This window comes from Cricetulus griseus (genome assembly GCF_003668045.3).
Source record: "Cricetulus griseus strain 17A/GY chromosome 1 unlocalized genomic scaffold, alternate assembly CriGri-PICRH-1.0 chr1_1, whole genome shotgun sequence".
NCBI classification, from domain to species: Eukaryota; Metazoa; Chordata; class Mammalia; order Rodentia; family Cricetidae; genus Cricetulus; species Cricetulus griseus.
Window position 1 is genome coordinate 154396029 of NW_023276807.1, and position 25792 is coordinate 154421820.

Below are 25792 nucleotides of genomic sequence, written 5' to 3' on the forward strand. Positions count from 1 at the left end.
TGTCATACACACTGAAGGTGGGTCTTCCCTTCTCTGTTAAACTTTGTAAACACCCTCACAGACATACCCTATTCTAAAGAAAGTTAGAGTGATAATTCAAATTGACCAGCTCACTGGCAAAGATAACCTGGTCCTTACATCCAATGACTCCTCCTCATCCTCTCTTACTCATTCATTATTTGACATAACTGACTACTGTTCAGAATAGCTTGCAGGTTTTAGAAACCCTGGCTTCTCTTTAGATTTTGTGTATCGCTGACTTCAACCTCCTTTGCTGGTTCTTCATCCTCTACCTAACTGTAAAACTCATGGGACACTGGGATTGAGTCTCAACTATCTCCTCCCTATATACCTTGATCCTATATGCATATGATCTGTTTTTATAGCTTAAAATACCATCATCATAGTAATATTTCCTAAATTGTTCTCATCAACCTTTGTCTTTTCTCCCTGTCCCAGTTCATAAACCCAAGTACTTAGTAGCTCTATTCAGCCTTCTAAAAGGCATCATATGTACGTATATATATGCATGTATCAAGTACAACAAAATTTCTAATGTAAGTAAATGTTGCTACATCCCATTTAGTTCTCATGACCCAGATGGCGTTTGTTTTCTTCTCTTCTAATTAAACAACACCCCCATTGCATTAGCAAATGAAATTCATACTGCCACTACTTTAGGTCCCCAGTGCATTTTTCTCTCTACGGTCACAGCAGTATCACTGAATCTAAGTTGTTGCCATTTTCCATGTGAGTTACTAGAAATAACACAGAGTGACTTTCCCACTTTTACCCCTGTCCTCTATCCCTGCTCAATGTAGTTTAAGTGAAACAACCAGGAAAATATTATTAAAATATAAGAGCAGAAAATATCTTCCTCATTTCAAATATTTTCTATCAGAATAAAATTTACTCTCTTTAACATAGTATATAAGAATTTACCTGATTTGATCTTTGGCTTCAGTTCCAATAAAATCAGGAAACAGTGGAACATGAGTAGGAGAAGGGAGGCTTCAGTGTGGCTGAGGACAATGGTTTGTGTTGGAAAATGTGAGGGATGATGAGACTAAAGAGTAGAAAGGATCAAACTGAGAAGGCCCAAGAACTAGAAACTTGGCTCTTCATCAAAGAATTTGATCAATAAAATAACTAGGTCAAAAGCTATGAAAGTATTTTAAAAGACAATGGATTGTAACTACATTTGTTTTGCTTCGAAAAAAAATATTTTAAGCATAGTTGAAGTTCATTTCATTAGCAGATATTTTAGGTGACCTGCTCATCTTGGGAAATGCTGTGCTTTCATAAATATTACTGTAGACCATCCCCAAGTGCAATGGCATTTTCTGTGTCAAAGAGAAAGGGAGGCAGCTCAGTTCTTCCCTCTTTTAGTGATTTCCTGAAAGGTGCAGATCAGTGGGTGTCTGGAGTCATCAGGTAAATGTCATACTCTCACATTGATGTCTTGAGATATTACTCAGAAGCCCCCCTTACCCAACTCAGATTTATTCCTTTGCCTGTTCATCATGCTTACTGCCTCTTTCTTCCTAGAACTTCCACTCAAGTATTTGCATCAAAGTCCTTGTTTGTTTCTCTTATGGGTAGAACTTAAAAGAGACAAATATGCATTCCTTTTTTCAAAGTTAAGAACATTGTGCGACATGCTTAAAATAGAGTCATTATTTTAAGATGAAAATAAAACATTATAGGTTTGAACATAGTATGGACACAAACACACACACACACAACTCAGACATTTCATCATAAAAAGGAGAGAGATTAAAATCCTAGGAAGACAATTAGAAATCTGTGAGATAGAAAATGACACCAACAATTGTGGATACTTTACAACATTCTGCAACCGTGGTATTTATTTCCTCATTTATTATAAGTGATAAAAGGTGGCTCGAAGGGAAACTAAAGAGTTGATGACATTATTTGATCTTATAGTTTATGTCACTGCTATCTCAAACTTCTGTGAGATAATCTTCACCTGTGAAGAGAAGGAAAGTCTGTTAGAACCAAAGACTAAAAATGTAGGTTTTTGTTTTAAAATTAAGCCACTTTCCCCTGTGACTGTTGTTGATTCTTTTCTTCTTATATGCCTTGTCTTAATTGCATCCTTCTTGCTGTGATAAAATACCCTGTCAGAAGCAACTTAATAGGGGAAGGGCTTATTCTGTATCACAGTTCCAGATATAGTTCAGCTTGGTGGGGAAGATATGGCAACAGTCATGGTGGCAGGAATGTTCACATTAAACCCACATTCAGATGTTAGAGAATGAACAGAATTGGAGTCAGGGTATAAAACCTCAAGCAGGGGTGGGAGGTGGGAGGGTGGGGGGTGGAGGAGGGTTCTCAGAGCAAGGCTCTAACTCAGGGTTCCAGAGTTTTCCAACACTGCACCACCAGCTAGGAACCAATTGTCATACACATGAGCCTACAGGGGCTGCCTCACATTTAAATTGTAACAGACCTTAACCTATTTTTTCTTTTATTTGACTAAACATGAACATTTTCATATCTATCACAGCACAAAGCATTTCATTTTAGAGTCGATTGTGGTAGCTGCCTGAGAAAGTGATGATTGATGATCAACTTGTTTTTGTTTGTATTGGCATCTGTGTTGATTAAAGAGGGAATTATTTATATCTTGTTTAATTATTAGGTTTCTGGGAAGAGAGAAATCTCAAATATAATCATAAGGAAATGTCTAATTCCAAAAGCTCCTGAAGTCTTACACTGACTGCCATGCCACCTACTCCGAAGTTCTCAACTTTTCAATAAACCAAACTTCTGAAGTGAAATTATTATCTAAAGTTTAAATTGTCTGTCAGTAATTCTCATAGTATACGTTTGTTACTTACATATACTTGCTTTCACAATAATGCAAAATCTAAAAGAACCAACGAGATGGAAATGCGGATTTTGTTTTCAATCTTATACACTGATAGATGCTGGGTAATAACCTACTTTGTTTAATAGATACCAAGTAGATGTTCTGTCATGACTACGGTTACTGCTGTGCTCTGACAATATCACTGTGGGCAGTTTTTCTTATTGAATTGTGGATATGAAATTTACTCTGTGCCAAGCACATAGTATAAATAACTATGTTTTCCTTAATGTCTTCTGTTCTTGTTTGATGATCCACTGAGCAATCATTACCACATATCAGAAACTAAAAATAATTTAAAAAAATAACCTAAGGAATAGTTTAAGCAGGAGACAAAGGCTTTGACATTTTGGCTTTGTGTTGTGGTATATGTTTCAGCTTTTTGAAGCCCTCAGTCTCCCAAGGAGATAATAATCTGATCATTAGAACATGAATATTATTAAATCTGATAAAGGCTTCTAGAAATTCAGATTTTAGATATATAGCTTAGGTGTTTCTTCTAGATTTTTACTGATTGTGAGAGAATAATCTCATGTTTGTCATAAATATTTTAACTGGTTAAATGGGAGGATGTAATTTTATCTTAAATGTATTAGTTATGTTTATTACCTTAATTTTTAAAAGAATTATACTACTTGTGTTTATTCTTGAGTTGATCTGCTTTAAAAGAATGTTTTAAATTAATATTAGTGTTTATTGTGAATAGGAAATAAATAAAACTGACTGCCAACATAGTGAGTTTACTACAAACACTATAAGATGGTACAGACTTTAATAGTTACATAGCATGTCAGAAGACAAAATGTATATTATAAATGACTTAGTTATTTATAAAATTTGATATGCATGTGTAAAGATAATAAAATTTTGGAATTTAAAAGCCTATAATTTTCCTGAAACAGTTTAAAGAAAAAAGAAAAGACAATACATTATTTTTTTAGAAATTAATAGTAAGGGAGTATTTATCTCTATCAAAACTACAACTGGATTGACAGGAAAGATATTTTATGATAAAATTGTTTCAGTGATGTTTGTTGCTATGTAGGTATGAGGCTTGTACTCTGAGGGTATATTTACAGTGACCTTTGTACCCCACACAAAGAAAACCCTCCAAGTTTGGTTCAATACAACAAGCTGCTAAGAATGTAGTTAACATTCAAAAGAGTTTGTAGGAATTGCTTTCCAAAAGCATGGTAGTTTGACATTATTGCTAACTTTCTGGAACAAAAACCTAAAGAAAAAATCCAGAAGCAAATAATAAACTCCAGTACTTTCTCCAGAAGAGCACTCATACAACCTCCCATGGCTCATGTACAGAGATGGATACAAGAAAGGTAGATCTGAAGAAAACATAACACAAGGAAAAAGCAAAGCTTGAAAATTTGCCAGCTGTTTAGGTTGCTCAGGATTGTGAGTATTGGTAGACCATTCTATTGTGTGGGCCACATCTTTTCAGCTAATGGGTAGGGACCTTGTGAAAGATCTGGAGTGGGCTACCTTCCCAAGGAGGGCGCTTGTAGGAATCTGAGCTCTCCCCAGACAAGGATGAAGTTAAAATGGAGTCAGGTATATATTTCATACTGGCAAGAACTGATGGAAAGCCGGGCGTTGGTGGCGCACGCTTTTAATCCCAGCACTCGGGAGGCAGAGGCAGGCAGATCTCTGTGAGTTCGAGGCCAGCCTGGTCTCCAGAGCGAGTGCCAGGATAGGCTCCAAAGCTACACAGAGAAACCCTATCTCGAAAAAACAAAAAAAAAAAACAAAAAAACAAAAAAACCAAGAACTGATGGAAGAAAAGGATACTACTTGTGACAAAACCACAGTTTTATTACATCTAAGACTTGCTAAATGTATTAACATATGGAGTAAATTCAAATTTCTGATATGTATAAACAAGATTCTACTAATTAGTTCTCCTCCAGTTCCCAGATTGGTAAACTTTATTAAAATAATATATTTCTAAAGAAATGAGATTTGGTTTATATTGCTGTGATTCCTTATATCATATTAAAAGTGGGTGCTCAAAAAGAAATTTAATTAATTATACTTAAATCTGTATGACATCAGCAATGTATATTAACTGTATATATTTTATATACAATGCTTACATAAACTAAATACGGTGTAATATAACTATACATTTACAGTTTTCTAAATATCTACAATATATTGAACACTTTTATGATGGATGTATATTATAAATAAGGCATACAGGATTTCCGTAGAATGTAAAGACCAACCACAAAGTATCAAGTGCTATTTCCATATTCATAATACACTCATTTCATTAGCAACATATTAGGTCCAGATGGTTCCTATGACACTTTCCCTGCTTTTGTTCCTTTGTGTATGTGTCAGTGTTTTCCACCATCCTTTCCGTTCCTTTATTCTCAGGCTTTCCCATTACCCATTCCCAATTCTCTGACAACTCTGCCTCATCAACTTTCCTTCCTAAGATTATAGTCTAGTGTAGACCAACTCATAATGTGACTTAGATAATTTGAATACTGAAATTAATAATTGTTTCTGAATGATGGGAGAAAACAGATTTCTATAATAAAATAGATGGTAGAAGACAGATTTCTATAATAAAATCCTCAGCCAGCCGGGTGGTGGTGACGGATGCCTTTAATCCCAGCACTTGGGAGGCAGAGGCAGGTGGATCTCTGTGAGTTCGAGGCCAGTCTGGTCTAAAAATCAAGTTCCAGGACTGGTTCCAAAGCTACACAAAGAAATCCCACCTCCAAAACCCAACAAATTAATTAATTAATCAATCAATTAATTAACAGGATCTTCAGCCTTTCAGCTTTATTCCTTTTCTTTCTGCTCTTAGGTTTTTGGATAGAAGTTGATCTCTGAAATTTCACATCTAAATAGCAGTTTCACACTTGGAAATAAAATCTCCTTTATAAATTACATACAATGTTCAGATAATAAAACCTTCATCTGAAGAATAATACTACACCTCTGATGTGTTTCTAATAGGCACTTAGCTCTCAAAGCAGATGTAAAATATACAGTTCCCCAGATATACACATGGGAATTCTACTTCCAAATTGCTCTACTCTCTCCCCAATATAACCTTAGGGTCAGCCCTGAACAACTGATGTTCCCACCAGTCATTTCACTTTTCAGATAGAGCTGACAAATTATTTTTATATTCTTCTTGACCTCTGTCTCAATTCTTTGTTATATATATATATATATATATATATATATATATATATATATTTATATTTATAATATTCGTTTATATGTAACATATCAGGAAACGCTATACATTTACACACATTTATTTATTTATTTATTTTTGCATTTTTTATTAGTCCAAATTAGGAACAAGCTTGTTTCACATATCAATCCTTTCTCCCTCTCCCTCCCCTCACCTCCATCCCTCCTCCCCCACCCCGACTTACCCCCCACCCCATCCACCCTCCACTCCCCAGGCAGGGTAGGGCCCTCCACGGGGGCTCCCCAAAGGTATACCACATCATCCTGGGTCAGGCCTAGGCCCTTCCCCTTGTGTCCAGGCCAAGAGTGCATCCCTTCACATGGGATGGGCTCTCAAAGTCCCTTCTTAAATTTCCTGATTTAAAAGTGTGTGGCTTATTTATTAATCCCAACTATGCTTGTGATAACGTAAACTAGGCACTCAATAATTTCATATTGAATATATGAGTATTTTCTCTACAATGATGGAAATTACCTGACATTGTAGCAAATCTATGGGATTAATTTAAGCAAAGATTTAAGAAAAATTTTGTGTGTTGAAGGACAAATGAGCATGATATAGGTAGGTTCTTACTGAAAAAAAAAAAAAAAGCTGCATCATATGTGTGTCTGTTTTCCGTTGCTGTGTCAAAATACCTGAGGCAAATTACCGTAGGAAGGAAGTTCCAGTCTGTAGTCACCAGAGATGAGGGAGAAAACTGAAGCAAAGTTATTTCCTTTGTGCTGGCTGAGAAGCAAAGACAGAAACAGGAAGGAGCTAGAGTTCCCAATACCCTCTTGAAGGGCACATCCTGTGATGTCACTTCCTCCCATTAGTTCTCCTCTCCACAGCTTCCAACATGCCCCAGTAGTGCCACAGGCCTTTAGAATATGGTCTTTAGACTGATGTTTACAATCCAAACCATGGTAGTGTGTAAAAAGAGATGAGAAGGTAAACTAATAACTGTAGTTCTGCACTAGAGGGACAAGCCAGCCCGTGTGACAACCTTATCCTCAAATTTCACCCGCTGAACACTGTAGGATTTTACTTCCTACTTATATTTGATGTGGGTCTGGCGACTTCATTGTCTCTTACCAAACTCGACACCTGAATCTGGGCTCACTGTTTGTGTGACTCAACTACTCTCAGAGTCTTTGATTCCAAAGAGGGACGGGAGAGAAGATGTGTGAAATGAGAGTGGGTGGGGCCGAAGTTTGAAAGAGACACTCCCGTAGCCACATTCCTTCTACCAATATACTCTTCTGGATGCATGAGTTTAGAAATCCATTCTTCCTACCTACACAGAAGAGAACAAAAGTGATCCTGTCATATAGTATTTCACACAGAAAGAAATAAATCACTATAGGTCAGCAATTTAAAATATTTTGTTTGTGCTGCTCCTCGTTATTTATCATTATACTTAAAAACATTGAATGTATCAGTAAATTTTCAGTATGAAAGACTCTTTTCAAATAAGTTAACATACTGCACAAAGTACACATCTCATTACTTCTGGAATCTCGTTGTCTCATCTGCTCATCAATCTCTATTCAAAGATTCTATCAATGTCTGTTGACATGGAACAATCTATTTATTTGTAATAGTATCCAGAAGAAAACACGTGCAGACTCGGACAGTACAGCCAGGCAAAGACCCCTTTCTTTGTCTACCATTATTGGTAGACTGGTTAGTAGTATAGAACCAAAATGGATATAACTTTTTGAATGTGGATAAAAAATAATAAAAATGTCCTCTGAGGTCCGAGCTGATGATGTCTAGTGACATCATCAGAACTAAAAGGTAGAAATGCGGTAGACTTTCAAAATTTTATGTTCAAAAACTACTTTTGAATAAATGAATAGAAAGAAAAAGTTGACTTATTTAAGAGTTCTTATCTTTCGAAATCACCTTGGTAGAAGATCTAAGGACTATCTTTGTGTTTTCCAGGATTTAATTTCTTATTGAGAGAAATAACTCTATCTTCTTGCTGCAATACTGTCCAGTTGCTGAAATGTACTTGAAAAAAGCAGTTTGAACTAAATTTCATTTTAGAGGGGAAAAAGCTATGCTATTTATACTCACATACTAAAAACAAAATTTCATTCTAACTTCAAATACCTGGTTGTGAAAATCTGTCTTTGTTTTGCCCCTTATTCCATTCTTTCTTAATTTTGAGACAGAGCCTCAGGATGAATCCAGGCTGTGCTGAACTCTCCAAACCTCTGCTCCAGCCTTTTGATTGGTGAGATTATAGGTTTGCTCTATCACAACCAGCTCTGACCTATTTAGGTATTTTGTGTCTCTATATGAACATGATTTCTTAAATAGCATATACTTAAGCCTATAACTCCATGTACCCAACCTAAAATTAAAATTGGATATAAAGCATACATAGAAGACTAGACTAAAATGTTTAGGTGTTTAGGGGAAGACAGATGTTTGTGTGGTTTTGTTGTTAAAGACTACCATCTTGGGGGGCTGGAGAGATGGCTCAGAGGTTAATAGCACTGTCTGTTCTTCCAGAGGTCCTGAGTTCAATTCCCAGCAACCACATGGTGGCTTATAACTCTCTGTTATGAGATCTGGTGCCCTCTTCTGGTATGCAGGCATACATGCAGGCAAAAACACTATATACATAATAAATAAATCTTTGAAAAATAAAAGACTACCATTTTGAAATTAAAAGGTGTAGACCTTTAATTAAGCCTTAATTAGGATGTTGATGGACTGCATAAGCAATAAGCTACTTAGGTAGCTACATCAATTTATGAGCCAGTCTATGCTGTAATCTACAAAAATGTTTAGGATCTTCCATCTTTTCTATTTCTCAAAGATCAGAGGGCTCATCCCCTTAGAGCTCTCACAATCATAGTCAAAGAAGGAAAACTCTGTGACAGCTGTAGGAATGAGGGAAATAAAAGGGAAATTAAATTACAATGCCACATAACTTCTAACCTATGGAATAAATGATATCATCTATTACAGTATCTATATTGACTTGTTTCCATCTTTTACAAATCAATCTTATAAAAATCATTCGAGGAATACAGTGCCTTTTATATAAGAAATTAAAGCATGCAAAGCTTTGTAAGCACCAAATGTTGACTTTATCACTTGTCTTCTAAGGAAAGCATCACACAGTGTTCTGAAATTGTATTCAAATAGCACTGAATTCAAAAAGTAATAATGTTTTTGGGGACTAGCATTCTTGATGTACTATTTAATAACCTATTTGGTTCCCTGGGAGGATGAAGTGGCTTAGGAATACAAAATACTGTAGGAATAATGAAGAGGCTTAGGAATGATAAATGCTGTAAGAAGATAAATTGTAAAATGTTGTAAGAAGGTAAAATTCACATTTCTTGCTTAGCTCCATCTCTGACACAGCCCTGAGAGCCATCAGCCATAGCTGATTCTTTTACTTCTTCAGAAAACTCGAAGAGCTAATATAGTACGTCTTGGCTGCCTGTATTAGTTACTCTCCTTAGGGCTATGGCAATATATTTGACAAAAACAACTTAAGGCCGGGGGACTTTATTCTGGTTCACAGTTCAAAGATGCAGTCCATCACAGTGTGGCCATCCTCAAGCAGGAACTTGAGGCAGCTGGTCACATTAAGACCAAAGCGAAGAATGCCAGAGTTTACCTGCCTGTCTCTTCCTCACAGGTTATTCCAGGTCCTATTAAATTGCTTATTGAAATAAACCAGCATGGTGCCCACCAAATCTGAACTTCCTTGATAAGTTTTTCATTTTTAGCATTTAGTTATCTTCTTGCAGATATAGAATTTTATTTCATAGTAAGGGGTGGGAGATGTCTGTTTCTTAAAGCTGCCAGCACAACTATATGCTGCAGACTTCCTTTCCTTAGATGGGTACATGATGTATGGAGAAAGCCTGGTTACAGAATAAAATGTCTCTCATGTTTTTAAAGAGTAACAAAATACCTGTCTTAAATACTCCTATGTTTGGCTCGCAACAACTTCAAAATATCATAGCCCTAAATCACATTTTGGGGAAGAGTAGAAAAGAGTTGACTGAAAGAAAACTCAGGCCAGTCACGGTCCACATTAGGAAGTTTCTTACCATTGACTTCCCTTGCTCTTGTCTTAATACAATATATTCCAGAATACATATGCATATATATGTGCATATATATTTAACTCTTAAAAGTCATTTCCTCCTTTTCTTTCACTGCTGCGTCCACAGCCATGGGTATGCCAAGGCTACAAAAGTGTAGTATCCTCCCTGTGGTAAAAAGGTCAGGTTGGACCCCAGTGGGACCAATGAAATAGTCAATGCCAACTCCAGTCAAGAGATCCGGAAACTGATCAAAAATGAACATCCAGAAGCCAGTGGCTGTCCATTCCTGGCCTGATGCCAGAAAACCACTTTGGCTTGATGGAAGGGCAGGCATACGGGCATAATGCCGGAGAAGGTGACCTGGATGAGAAGGATGCGACTCCTGTGTCAACTTCTCAGGAGATACTGTTAATCTAAGATGGCCTGCCATATGTATCACAGCCTGTACCTGAAAGTCAAGGGAAATGTCTCCAAAAGCAAGCAGATTCTCATGGAGCATATCCACAGGTGGAAGGCAGATTCTTTTCCTTGGGGTGTCCCTTCTTTTCTCATTAACCCAACAACAGCAAGCTTGAAGGTCTACATGGCTGCTCTCTGCAGGAGCCATATAATGAATTCTGGAAATCTGGCTAAAGCATGTGCCTTATTCTAAGCCTAATCTTAAGACTGCAATCGGTTGTGTCAGTGATATAGTTTAAATCTTCTCGATTATAAGGAGAACTCTTTTCATTGAATGCCCATTTCCTTGAATATATAGCAAGGCCACTGGCTGCAGATGAAGGGTATTTGAGCTGCTTCTGTTTAAACTTTTGTCATGTGCATTGTATGTCACTGGTGACTTATAGCCACATGATGACACACCCAGAAACGTTCAGCAACAAAGCCATGTGGCTTCTTGTACTTAGCTGTGAGTCAATTTTTAGACAAAAAATATGCAGAAATGGGGTTGGAGAGTTTCTCTGGGTGTTTCATTGTTGATCCTATAGCCCTAAAAGCAAAATTGCTTTTGTGTAGTGATTGCCTCCCCTGAACTTGCTCGCCTCCCACTGTTTCTCAGTGCATTACTCTTTAATTCATGAATAAATGGTGCTGTGAGACTTGATTAATATTTAAACACCTCTGACTTTACCTTGGTGTCCTAGGTTCAGAATTGCCTGATATCTTTCTTTTGTGTGGGCTAGGCCAGTACTCAGTGAGATGCTAGCAAATGACTTCCAATAAAGTACTAATTGAACTATTTCATTCCTGTCATTAGCAAAAGCCTGTATTTCTGGTCTCAGATATATCCAATGTTGTCTGAGCAACCAAATTAGAATCCTAGTTAGTCATTGTAGATCGCCATGCTTTGACAGTCCTTTAGCAACTGTTTCCACTTGGCTGTATTCAAATTCAAATAATTTTGGTGGTGATTTTGTAAATAGGAGCCAATATGATTCTTGGATTAAAAAAATAAAATAAAGACCCCATGACAAAGCCAAAGTGACCAGATTCATTTGCTCCTTGGCAGTACCTGTAAGCTATGTATTTGTATGGCTTCAGGGCTGCCATTAGTTGCTCTAGTCCATGTAATTCTGAGGTCTTCGAATTTTAGCTGAACTTATTATCTTGCCTTTATTTGTTATGTGAGCCACCATAGTCCTTAACTCCTCTGATCTTTTCCTCAGAGGAGGAGTTCTCATAATAAGAGTCAATGCAATTTCCTGACTTGCTTTGAATGCTTATTGAATCAAAGTCTCATCTCATGAAACTGCACCAGTTAGGTTGGCAAATTCAAATACACTCCAGAAATCCAGTACATTCACACCGACTTATCTGCAACAAGAGATCAAATTATGCTGACTTGTTCACAGAAGCTGCAACAAAGAGGAGAAAACTAGACTCATTTCTGATGACAAGGGGGATCCTATGGCCTGGGTACACCCCTACAGGAAAGACATTACCTAGTCAAGGCTTTAACAATTACAGGTAACAAGCTTTTTGCACTGGTGAGCTCCATTAACAGTGAACTTCTGGGAACCAATGATCACACATGGGCCAGTCTCTCTACCATATTGGTATTCTGTGTTATTTACAGTTTGTTGCCTTAAAATATGTAGGGAATTAACAAAAGCTCCTACCCAGCATTACCAGTTAAAACTCCACGAAGGTGACGTAGGCAGTATATTTCTACATGATAGAAAGACCTGGGCTGTATTCTCTAATAACACAGACTGTCTACTACAAGGATAAAGTCATTTAAAGGCAACTAAATATGGAAATCCTTCTACTCTTACCCTCTACTTCTAACCTCAACCTGTTGTTGGTCCTTCCACATGGCATCTCCCAGTCTTCCTACTTTCCTTATGGCTCTTTCAGAGCACTGCTATCTCCCATGAGTGCTACAGAATATTGAATACTTCTCTCTAGTATAGTAATTTTAGGGAACTATGCCAGCCAGTCCCAGGACTATTACCTAATGCTCTCACAAAGCCCATGATCTTCCTTTAGCACGGTTTTAGCATTGTTCAGCTCTCCCTCAGTGTTATTCATATTTACTCTGGCTTATCCAGAGAAACAAATTCAGGCTGGTGTTCAAGTACTTTCTGTTTGTGGCTCTTGTTATTAGATTTGATATCTTCTAGATTACAATCTTTATAGACTTGCAGTGACTATTTAAGAGGGATGGATGGGAAGGTCAAAACAATACCTTGCCCTCCAAATGTTAATATTATTACACCAACTTATTAGAGGTGTATTTGACATGGCGTTTCTCTCTCTCTCTCTCTCTCTCTCTCTCTCTCTCTCTCTCTCTCTCTCTCTCTCAATACATACATACACACATACACCCATACACTCTCTCTGTTCTGGCCATTAAGAACCCCTTATGTTTTCTGGAGCCTGCAATTCCATTTATGTCTCCTGAATATTATCGTCTTGTCTTCCCAGGAGTTAGATTACATTAAGAGACCAGGAGTCATAGCCCCTCCTGATTACAACATCTTCTATTATCCTAGTCAGGAACAGTAATTGAACAGTGTTTCCCTGGTTCTCAAAAAGCCTGTAGTCCCAGGAGCTTCATAGCCACCAATAGTCTCAGGGTTGGGGCATTTGTGGGACACAGAATGCATGCAATTAAAATACATAAAGTGATTCTGTGTTCAAACAGGTTACTGAAGTTGATCATTTTAGTATGGGATAAGTCTCAATATTTATATGGGTAATAAAGCTGTACTATTACAATCATACATAATTACTATTTTAAGTTTACTTACACATCTATTAAACAGGAAAGAAATAACACCAGCACAGACTATATGTAGCAATGAATTTTTCCTACTGCCTTTGTTCCTGCTTTAGAATCACTGCTCTTGCTAAGTGTGAAGATACAAAAAGCAGAGCTCTCACCTTTAGGGAACAAAGAAAGTTTATCCTAGAGCCAAATTTGGATGACTATGGCCCTGAGAACATAGATTTAGGTTACTGAAAATTAATTGTTCCAACTGTGAGGGTGTTTCATGGAGTTTTATAGTTTTACAGAACAAAGTAATAAATCAGTGCATGTTTAAAACACAGAAAGGTACAGAGTACAGCAAGGTGGGAGAAGTTTTTCTGATAGGCCTCAGATGCTATTTAAAACATCCTTAGCTTTTGGATTGGTGGAAGCTAAGGGTCTCAGTTAAAACATTTCAAAAGGCTTTTAACTTTTATGGGAAAGGGATGGCTCTTCATGGGGCTAAACCTAGCCCAAGATTAATTAATCTCTGCACTTGCAACATTCCAACCTCTCCACATCATTTTAATTCTATCAGCCAGTCAGTCTTTGCACACACAGCTTCTTTACTGGAATTCTAATTGGCAGATATTGATAAGTTTTGAATCCTGGTTGTTGGAAACCCACCACCGATGATGTAATAAGGCAATCAAGCACAATTAATAAATCCAGGTTTAATCTGAACAAAGCATTCCCAGGTGGCCCCAAGGCAAAGGGGAAGACCATGAGGGGAACCCATGAGGCAGGGGGCTTTTAATGCCTTCCAGGGTGGAGCACTGATGGCAAGCTTCCTCAGGAGCAGACTCTAGACTGAGGCAACTCCAGGGGAGGGACCCACCACTTGGCACCCTGACGGCCGGTTTGCAATAGAGTCCTGAGCTGGAGATTCCAAACATCCTAACCTTTTTGGATAGATACAGATGCCTGTAGAGCTTTCACCTAAACAAACATGATATATGCTATTAAAATTAATCCCCCCTTCCATTTATTTTAATGGCTTAATATCTAGTTACTTTTCTCTTTACTAAAAAATGTGGCCATGAAACAGAATTCATTTCTCATCACTTAAGAGCAGTGATGCAAAGGCAAGTTGTTGGGGCAAAGAAGATTTATTTTGCAAACTGAAGATGATAAAGACTCATCAGCAGATTCTATCTTACCTTTGGGTTGCAGAAACAAAGTCTACATCAGGAGCTATGCAGAACTACGATAAATAGATGGGCATCAGTGCAATTTACAGATGTCAGGCTTTCTGCCCTTCTGATGCTTTAGCTGATATTCGAAGCTTTCATAAATGTAAAAGAAAAAAATGACTGTTTAAAAAGTGTTACTGCTCATGTATTTTAGTCCTTTTCTTAAGACTAGTTCATTGTGCATTCAATGATTAATTTACAAATGCATCCTTTCCCAGAGGAAAGCTGTAAAAGGCTATGTCTCTCTGGATGATCCAGGAAATAAAACAACAATATCTCACCCATTCTGTGACTTCATTCAGAAGTGTCAGCTATAACAAAGCTCAGTAGAGAGATGAATAATGACTTCCCCAGATGTGTAACTCTCAAATTAGTACTATTTCAAGTTAAGTAGAAGTAAGTGAAACTAGAGGGTTGCTTAGATTTTTTTAATTTTAATTTTTTTATTTTCGAGACAGGGTTTCTCTGTGGCTTTGGAGGCTGTCCTGGAACTAGCTCTTGTAGACCAGGCTGGTCTTGAACTCACAGAGCTCTTCCTGCCTCTACCTCCCAAGTGCTGGGATTAAAAGCTTGAGCCACCACCACCTGGCTTTTTTTCTTTTATTTTGGGGGGGGTTTGCTTAGATAACAAATATACGAAAGGAATATCATCCAAAATCAAGTATCAGTTATGTAGTACATAGCTCAGTATGTACTGTAATCTTTACAGGACAACCATGACTCTCTACAGAGATACAAGTACAGTTGGCAAAGGTCCAAAAGAGATTGTGAAGTCACTAATTGCCTCAAAGTTTTTCAAAGTGTGGTCTTACCAGCTCAGTGGTTGATCCACTTAAATTGATATCTACCAATTTAAATTTTCTAACATTATTCTTAAATAGTGAATACAGGAGTTTAATTTTGTAAGTTTGTCTAATAATCTGAATACAGTGGTGAGTCTGCATCTGCCAAACACCCATAGAAATAATCCCTTGTCAGATTACTAGACAGGCGGGAGCTCTTCGGTACACCCCTGTCTTACAAGAGCAAGTGGGTTTTGACAGATAAACTATGTTCAGAAGTGAAATAGAAAGTACATCAGGGAATCAACTGTAATGATCTTTGTGTATTGCCCAAACGGATAATTTCAAATGCTTCCAGTTGAATCCCAACAAGATGGTTGCTTCATTTATAATTCAACTTCATCTAAAACTGGTGGATTACTGAGAGCTCATTGAAATTCAGTGATGTTGAAAAAAGTGCCCCTCTTATTAAACACAGAAGTTACGGTCTACCAGTCTCTCATTAATCTTTTCTGTTCTACCTTTGTTAAGGTCCACCATGAGCAAGAAATGGGACTCAAACTCTTCAGAAAACTGGAGTCACACTTGGAGTAGCAGTGACACACAGCATCATTGGTACTCCGATATCAACATCACCTATGTGAACTATTATCTTCACCAGCCTCAAGTGGCAGCAATCTTCATTAGTTCCTACTTCCTGATCTTTTTCCTGTGCATGGTGGGAAATACTATAGTTTGCTTTATTGTAATAAGGAACAAACACATGCACACTGTCACCAATTTCTTCATCTTAAACCTGGCAATAAGTGATTTGCTGGTTGGAATATTCTGCATGCCTATCACATTGCTGGACAACATCATAGCAGGTATGTTGAGTTGTGTGCGGTATAAATATGACCTGAGAAAATGGTTCCACAAATACTCAGAGTCAGTGCTGAATCATTAATTCATTCACACATACTTACTGGGTTCCCAGAAGTGTTCCAGATATCTGTCTTCACAAGATGAATATTCTAAGCATAACATGTAATAACCAAGTAGATGTGCCATTTGGGAAGAATTTCCCTCCCACACTTCTGAATCCATGTCATCATGGGTCACCTCACCTGTTCTCGAGGCTCAGGAACAGTGTATTTACTGGTTGCAGTAGTGTTTTCATTCAGAGTGTTGATTTAATAGTTTGTTGTATTAGTTGAGGGACAACACTTTCAGTGTTCACATTCCAACCTATATTGGAAAAACAATGAAATAATTGCAACATATTGAAGTTATCTGCAGTACCTCAAGCTATTTCAAAGCTCTGATCCTCTCATGACACTCAGTTTCCTGCCATAATTATTTTGAACTAAATGATTATTTAATATTTTGCACATGAATCACTTCTCTGTGCCCTTGATTTTGTTTCCCAATAGGCAGCCCTTTGCAGCATTTCCTGTCTTTATTTTTGGTAATTATGACCATATATCTAAGTAACATGAAACTAATGTCATTTTCTGTTTTCTAAACTGCTTAAGGCAGAGATTCCATTTTAATAATCCACTTACGCCACGTAAACACAAACATGCATCCACACCCTTCACCTCCTCTATGAGTGACGATAGGAATCACCCAGTGATTGTTAGCTGTCTCTCCCGTTGATGCCCTCACAATCTTCTCCACTTCTCTTTGTATTTGGCCCTCTGGTTTCTGATACCACATCTTTCTACTTTATTCCTTCCTAAGAAAGCACATGGTGGTGAAACATTTCTGAGAACTTGCATGTCTCTAAATGTCTTTCTTTCCTTCTCACACTTGATTATAGTTAGCTCTGTGAACATTTCTCGGTTGGAAAATTTTCCTCTCAAAACTTTAAGGGGATTGCTTTCTTGTTATTTCTGAGAAACGTTGAGTTGTTGATTCTTGCTGTCTTTTATTTGAGTTGTATATTTTTTTCTTCCTAAAAGCTTTTTGAGTTTTCTTTATCCCCAGTGTTCTGAATTTTATGAATTTAGGGCTGGAAGTTGGTTTTCTGTGGTTTATTTATTGCACTGGATACAAACTTCTCCTTTCAATTTGAAAACCAATGGGCTTCATTCTGGAGAATTTTCTTGGCAAAGTCTTTACTCTTCTTTTGGATGTGTTAATCACATGTAGGAGGTCATGCTGTCCCTTTTCATTTTTTTCTCACTCAGTTTATAGTTCTTATTTTTCTAGTCTTCAAAAGTGTGTGTGTGTGTGTGTGTGTGTGTGTGTGTGTGTGTGTGTGTGTGTGTGTGTGTGTGTGTGCCCGCCCATGCACGGGCACCCACTAGAAACATGGAGGTATATAACTATAATATAATATCAGCACTTTGGAGATCCAGGCAGGAGATTGCAAGTTAAAGTTCAGGCTGGTCAACATAAAGATACCATCCTCAAAATCCATGGGTTTGGGACTAGATAGATTGTTTAATGCTTAAGAGAAGTTGATAATGACCTAAATGCAGTTCCTAGCACCCATGCTAGTTGGCTCAAAACTGACTATAACTCTAGCTTCTGGGGTATTTGATGCCCCCTTCTGGCCTCTGTGGGCACCTGAACTCAATACTTATACATAGACACACACATACACATGTTTTTAAAATTACAAATAAATCTTTTTTAAATCCAAGGACTAAGTACATAGGTCATTGTCAGTTTGATTACCTAGCCTATACAGGGTCCCTGGCTCAATACCCAACACTGTAGGGCAGAGAAGGGTTTTCTCAACATTCATCTTGAGTTCTTCATTTTCATTGTCTTAAATACTTGGCCCATTTTTGCTTGTTTTCTGTTATGTTTCTTTACTATCATTTTCGGATTCTAAGATTACTAGTAACATGTTTATTCTATTTTTGTGTGAATTTTCTATTACACAGTCCTTTCCTATAGTCCCTTTATTTTGTGTTTGAGACTTTCTAGCATTAAGAACCATTTTTGGTTTGTGTTTTAATGTGAGGTCCTATGTATTTAATAGACTCACCCAGGGATCTAGTTTATGATCTAGACTACTGGGAGCTGAAGTGGGGAAATCACAAGTTTGAGTCCAATCTGAGCAGCATAGAACAACCTTGTCTCAGAAAGCAAAGTGAAACAAAGGAAAGGCAATGCTAAGTAGGGAAGCCTGTTAAAACAGACTCACTTGTGCTCCGTGGGCTAATAGAAATTAGATAAGAGTGGTTTGTTTTTTAAAGAGGAAACTATGGGATTTTTAAATAATAAAATTTGAAATCTGAAAAACATATATAGAATGTTTGTAGGAGAAGCTATGTTTTTTTTTTTTAATAATGAATGAATGTTTAGAAGGTCAAATTAGTGTCAAGCTGTGGTGGCGCAAGCCTTTAATCCCAGCACTCGGGAGGCAGAGGCAGACAGATCTCTGAGTTTGAGACCAGCCTGGTCTACAAGAGCTAGTTCCAGGACAGCCTCCGAAGCCACAGAGAAACCCTGTCTCGAAAAACCACATTATTCATATTAAAGCCCTGCAACCTATTTTGATGGTTTACACTCTGGAAACTTACCTGGTATTAAATCTTACTAAGCTAAGAACTGGCTGGGACAATGTATATTTTGTTTTTTCCCTTCTCTGGAGATACCATGAGTTAGAAAACAGATTCAAAATCTTCTCCTGGGGATTAAATACAGTGGCTGGTGTGAAGTGCTTCTTATGGTGTCTCAGATGTAATAGTTACTGTGTTGGTTTTGCATTGTGAATACTGCACTAATGAAACACTCCATCTGGAGAAATTACCAAAAGCACCAGGACATATTGTTTTGTGGCTGCCTTCATTTGTTTTGTTCTTGTTCCTATTTGCAATATAGTGAGGTAAAATCATCTTCTCAAAAGACTGTTCCATCTCCCATCCAGGATGGCCATTTGGAAGCAGCATGTGCAAGATCAGTGGGCTGGTACAAGGAATCTCAGTTTCTGCTTCGGTCTTCACCTTGGTTGCAATAGCTGTGGACAGGTAAGTCAGCTCCGAACCCCTAGTCCCAGAAAGTGCGGATTGTCAGTAATACTGAATATACTTGTATAGCTATCTACCTGCTTATATTACTACAATATACAGCATTACCACAAAATTATTGCTTCACTGAATATTTATAACAAATTGCAAAATCCATGCAATAATATGTGTTTATCCAGATCTTAAGTGTTAATATTTTCCAAGCAGTTACAGCTTGGGAGTATGAACTGAGGTATTTAATTATGAAGTTATTGACAGATTGTTCTTCTTTTCAATAACTGCATAACAAGGCCTGTTGAACCCTCAGCATTTAAAATGATAAATGACATCACTTTTGAGTAAGAGATACATTTTCTGTGTGTGCACTCAAAAATACTCATCGCACATTATATACAAGGGTGCCCTGCAAGTCATCACTGTGTAGTAATTAGGGCTTTTCACGATGAACAAAATCTATCCTATCTTTTGTATTTCTATTTCATTCTTAAGCTTAACATGTTTCCTTCCACTTTTCATTTGGTACTTAAGTGTCCTTAAAAGCTTTGACCAATGTTTTTGACGTGACACTTGGAAAAGACTTAAAAATAAACATTGGCCCTCTTTCTTTTACAAAGTAAATGAGGTTAAAATCAACAATTAATGCTGTTTTTTTTCCCAGTGGGTAGTATTAAAGAGACTCAAATGAATGAAACAGAGCAGCATAAGTCAACATGTGTAAAGTTCAAAAGCAAACATTGCCAGAGAGACTGCATAATGACACACATGATATGGCACCACAATGTGAAATCCAAACCATTCCAGATGTAGGGGAATTCGGAAAATGCAGAAGTGCATGTACAGGAGGGATGACTAGCAACTTCTCAATGTCTCCACAAGAGGAAAATGAATGAGTATGGCTACCTTTGCTGATGTTTTGTTTGTGCTATAACAAATAAAGCTTGTCTGGTGATCAGAATGCAGAGCTAGCAACACTAGTTAGCCATAGAGGCCAGACAGTGGTGGCACATACCTTTAATGCCAGAACTTGGGAGACAGGAAGATGGATCTCTATTAGTTCAAGGCCACCCTGTGCTACATGAAATTGATCCAGTCAAAAAGAGAAACAGAGACAGGCAGTGATGGCTCACACCTTTAATCCCAGCACTAAGGGAGTAGAGACAGGAAGGGATATGGCTGGGCAGACAGAGGAATATAAGGTGGGAAGAGACAGGAGTTCATAGCATTCAGTCTGCGGATTTGTAGAGATAAGATGGAGCATTTGGTCTGAGGACTCGGTAGAGGCAAGAATTAGTGGCTGGCTGCTCTGCTTCTTTGATCTCCCAGCATTTACCCCCCATATCTGACTAGGTGTGGAGTGCAGCTGCATGTGAAATAATGTGTTAAGGACAGCATGGCGTAGAGACAAGAAATGGCATTCAGGTCTGGAGAGCAACACCACCAAAGGACATCATGTGTTTTCTTTTGCTTTTCATGTTTGAAAATTTAATGACTTTAATTAATAAATGAATGTAAAGTTGTTTTATTATTTGTATGTCATGATGCTTCAGTCTTCATCAGGGTATTGGCTTTTAGTATGCATGTTTTACATGTGTCCTGTCTAGTGTTTAGTCAACCCTACACATGCTAGAGTCATCTGAGAAGAAGGAACTCAACTGAAAAATGCCTCCATAAGATCAGCATGTAGGCAAGACTGGGGGCATTTTTTGATTAATAATTGATATGGGAGGGCCCAGGTCATTGTAGGTGATACTTCCCCTGGGTAGGTGGTGCTAGCATGAATAAGAAAACAAATTGAGAAAGCCAGTAAGCAGCACTCTTCCTTGGCCTCTGCCTCCAGGGTCCCTGTCCTGAGTTCCCTCAGTGAAGTGTGACTTGAGAATTATAAGCTGAAGTATACCATTTCCTCCCAAATTGATTTTGCTTGTGATATTTTTGTTTTCTGTGTTTTGTTTTGTTTTGAAACAGGGTTTCAGTAGGTATCCTCTGCTGGACTGGCATTCACTCTGTAGACTAGGTTGGTCTCAAACTCACAGAGATCCACCATCCTCTGCCTTTTGAGTGCTGGGATTAAAGTCATGTGCCACCACACCCTGTCTTGGTCATTATCTTTATCATGGCAATATAGACCCAAAGGCTCCATATGTTTGAGTTTTGCTCCATAGTTATAACTTTAGTTTCATTCATTTCATTTTAATTATTCAGAGATAGTACCAATAATACAAAATAACATTAAATTATGATTCTTATCTTATTAATAAATTATAATTGACAATTTCCTACATGAATATGATTCATTCTGATGACTCCCACAACCTCTCTTATCTCTGCTCCCGCCACTACCTAGAGATCCCTTCTTTCTTCCAACCTCTTCCCAATACTTATGACTTGCTATTTTGTTTTTGTCACACAGAGTTTAATGAAGCTGATTATGTGACTATGTCTTTAGAACTATTGGAGCCTGATGGGCTCGCTAGAGGGTACATAAGTAGACATCGACTTGCTCCTCTCACAGAATCTGTTAGTAGCTAATAGTTCAACAGTAAGTGGCATGGCCCTGAGAGTCCCTTCTCCATTCACAGCTGACTGTTGAGTGGGCTGAACTTGTACAGACCCAGCTCTACTAGCTGCGGGTTCATGATTGCTGTGGCAATATCATGCTTTGAAGACGGCCTTTCTCTTTCCTTCTTCCTGTCTTCTGGCTCTCATATTCTTTCTGCTCCCTATTCTTAACTTTCCCTGAGCCTTAAGGGGATGGAATGAATGTCTTGTTTAGGTCTGGGTCCTCAAGTATCTATTATTCTCAGCATCTTGTGAAGCTATGGCTATCTGCAGTCATCAACATCCATTGAAGAGGGGCTTCTCTGGTTAAGGCTGAGCACAGCCTTTGTGAGAGTAAACAAAGATATTCAGAAGAAAGTTGGATGCCGTTTGACTTTTGCTAAGCAGCAGTCGTAGGTTCCTTCCTTGGACTTACACCCTCTTTAATCAGGGTTTTTGACTTGGTTGTCTGTAGTAGACATGGGTTCCCTTTTGTAGAGCAGGCCTCAGAGTCAGTCCCAGAGAGGAACTGGTTTCCCCTACAACAGCTGTATCACTGTTTCACCAATGAACACATCTTGCTTGGCAGATTGTTTAATAAAGTTCACAGCTAAGGAAGAACTTTTGTGTCTTTTCTGCCCCCCTGGCAGACTGCAGAACACCATCTGGGATGATGTAAGTCAGCCGAAAGGGAGAAATCTTCCAGTTCAGTTCCATCTTGATTTCTCTGTGTCTTGCATTCAAGGTGTGTGGTGTCTTCAGCAATAGGGTCTCATCAACTCATTCTTTAGTGATTCTCTAAAGGAGTGTCACAGAAGTTCATTTGGAGTTTCTATTCAGTCATTACTTTCATCATCTGTATATCTGTCTTCTGGGTAATAAAATCTGCTTCAGAGTAATCACAAAAACAGAAAAAGTATTAAATATGTGATAATACCTAAAATGATAGAGTTGCATAATAGCACATACATGTTATAATTATTTGTAGCACATATCTAACAATAATAAAAGTCACAATAACAAAAGTGGTAAAATTCCTCAGCAGAGTTTGAATTGCCATGCTCAACAGAGGATAAAGATGGGTTCTTTATCAGAACTTACAATGATGCTTCTTAGACCTGTATAATTGTAAAATATCTAAAACTACCTTTTGGTATAAGAAATGATAATTTATTCCTCTTGTGATTCAATGGGTTGAGTGAGTATCTCTCTCAGTCTTCTGCTCCCTGGACCACTCATGTTGCAGTGTTACTCTATGAATTAAATCGAGACTGATATGTCTAAGATGGTCAGCCTGATGTTCCCCTGGGCCTTTCCCCATGTACTTCTCATCTAAATCAAGTTTCTTGGAACCTGGAAGCTGCATTTTCAGAAGAAGCATCCAAAAGGACAGGCCTGATGTTCATGCTTGTTAATGTGTACTAGCCAGAACACATTCCATGGCCAAGCATGGAAATGATATATTGGGAATATTCAGAACCTAAGGGGAAACTGGTTCATGGATTACTCCTGATGAGCTCTCCTGCAGCATAGTAGAACTGGCGGTCATCTACTGAACCTACTGTTCTGGAGTCCAACTGCTTGGGTTGAAATCATGCATAACAATAAGCAAGATATGACCTTTCCTAAATTCTAACCTTCATATTTTAATCTATCACACTTACAGGAACAGCTCATACAAGTCCATGGGATTAAGCCTACGACAGTGTTCTAAGGGACCAAATTTGGTGTATTCTGATGTAACACCCTTAGCACCATAATAGCATTTTCTCATTAATAGCATCTGATCTGTTTCATTCATTTACTTTGAATTAAAACATATATTCTGTCAGTTACATAAGTTGACAATGCATGCTGCACTACCACAGGTGCTAACTTTCTCTGTTTTTGAGGGAAATATAGGTAGACATCCTCCCATTTGTTTGCATTTGTTTGCATCAGGTTTGGAAGCTGAGGCAGTGCCTCACTGATCTTTGCCTCTCATTGCAGATTCCGGTGTGTTGTCTACCCCTTTAAGCCAAAGCTCACTGTCAAGACAGCCTTTGTCACTATTGTGATCATCTGGGGCCTGGCCGTAACCATTATGTCTCCATCTGCAGTAATGTTACATGTCCAAGAAGAAAAATACTACCGTGTGAGACTCGGCTCCCACAATAAAACCAGCACAGTGTACTGGTGTCGGGAGGACTGGCCAAAGCAGGAAATGAGGAGGATCTATACCACTGTGCTGTTTGCCACCATCTACCTGGCTCCCCTCTCCCTCATTGTTGTCATGTATGCAAGGATCGGGGCTTCCCTCTTCAAGACTTCAGCACACTGCACGGGCAAGCAGCGCCAGGTTCAGTGGCATATGTCCAAGAAGAAACAGAAGGTCATCAAGATGCTGTTGACTGTGGCCCTCCTTTTCATCCTTTCCTGGCTGCCCCTGTGGACTCTGATGATGCTCTCAGACTATGCTGACCTGTCACCTAATAAACTGCGTGTCATCAACATCTATATCTACCCTTTCGCCCACTGGCTTGCCTTTTGCAATAGCAGTGTTAACCCCATCATTTACGGTTTCTTTAATGAAAATTTTCGCAGTGGTTTCCAAGATGCATTCCAGGTCTGCCAAAAGAAAACAAAACCCCAGGAAGCGTATGTCTTAAGAGCTAAAAGCAACATGGTAATGAACACATCTGGCCTGCTGGTCCAGGAACCTGCGTGTCAAAACCCAGGTGGGGAACATTTGCTATGTGAGAAAAGTGCTGAAAATCCCACACAAGAATCCCTGATGGAAGAAATGGGAGAAGCAACTAACAGTTCTGTGGCTTAAAAAAGAGTACAGGTCCCCAGTGCTACCCAGTGTTATGTAGTATATGAGTGTGGATATGTCTTTAAATACTGTTGCTTATTGTGGCTTTGCAGTTCTAATATTCTGAAGAAAACATTTACTGAAAGCCCATTTGTCAAAAATTTAAAAATATAAAAATGGCCTTCTTAACCAGTCTGGTACATGAAGTATTTAGTGACTTTCATATTTGCTTGAAATTTTTCAAAGTCTGACCATTCCCATTTTAATCATTTATTTTATGTGAGCCAAGAAAGTCAAGTGTGTTTGTTTTGTGAGTCTGTCATTTTATCTATCTGTCTATCCATCTATCTTTTCTTTTGCCCTCTATCATCTATCTGTCTAGAACAGTGGTTCTCAACCTGTGGGTTGCAACCCCTTTAGGGAGTAAAATGACCATTTCACGGGGGTCGCTTAAGGCCCTCAGAAAACACAGATATTTATGTTACAATTTACAACAGTAGCAAAATTACAACTATGAAGTAGCAAAGAAATTTTATGGTTGGGGTTCATCCCAACACAAGGAACTCTATAAAGGGTCAAAGAATTAGGAAGGTTGAGAACTGCTGAACTAGAAGTACACACATCTCTTTAAACTGTAATAAATGTACTGTGCATGAAAGTACATTGTGTCATTTCTCCAATTGATTTTGGATTTGAGATTTTAGACTTACTAATGTTCTCTGCTTTTAAGAACACTATTGGGTTGTCTGAAGTCTTTGCTACTGATTTCTCATTGCTGTCAATTAATCTGGGTTACTCTTGAAGCAAGATGCCGAAGGTCCATCAGTAATATTGGCCCTGGTCACTTCACTTTATGTACTAGAACACAGATTTCTTCAATGTAAAGTTTTATTTTTCTTTGAAAAGTACAAAGTTAGAGAAATCATAGTCATCCGTAGAAGTTTCTGCTGGGGCTGGAGAGACTGGCTTAGTGGTTAAGACCAGTTTCAGATCTTGTTGATTGACTCTCATCACCCATGGGGTGGTTCACAACCACCCAAAACCTAAATTCCAGGATATCTGTATCCTCTTTAGACTTCTGCAG

The 25792-nt window shown here is 38.2% G+C and overlaps 1 protein-coding gene across 1 annotated transcript; it reads left to right on the forward strand.

The window, feature by feature from the left end:
* The first annotated feature begins 15949 nt into the window (after positions 1-15949).
* Npffr2 (neuropeptide FF receptor 2) lies at positions 15950-24729 on the forward strand. The gene is made up of 3 exons (XM_027388357.2): positions 15950-16277; positions 19277-19376; positions 23904-24729. The coding sequence occupies exons 1-3, from the start codon at positions 15950-15952 to the stop codon at positions 24727-24729; spliced, it is 1254 nt and encodes a 417-aa protein (XP_027244158.1).
* Positions 24730-25792: the final 1063 nt, after the last annotated feature.

Bases quoted from the DNA above. Each gene is read 5' to 3' on its own strand.
- Npffr2 (XM_027388357.2), top strand. From the start codon at position 15,950: ATGAGCAAGAAATGGGACTCAAACTCTTCAGAAAACTGGAGTCACACT. The intron at 16,278-19,276 runs GTATGTTGAGTT...TCTCCCATCCAG, and splicing joins GCTGGACAACATCATAGCAG to GATGGCCATTTGGAAGCAGC. The intron at 19,377-23,903 runs GTAAGTCAGCTC...CTCTCATTGCAG, and splicing joins GTTGCAATAGCTGTGGACAG to ATTCCGGTGTGTTGTCTACC.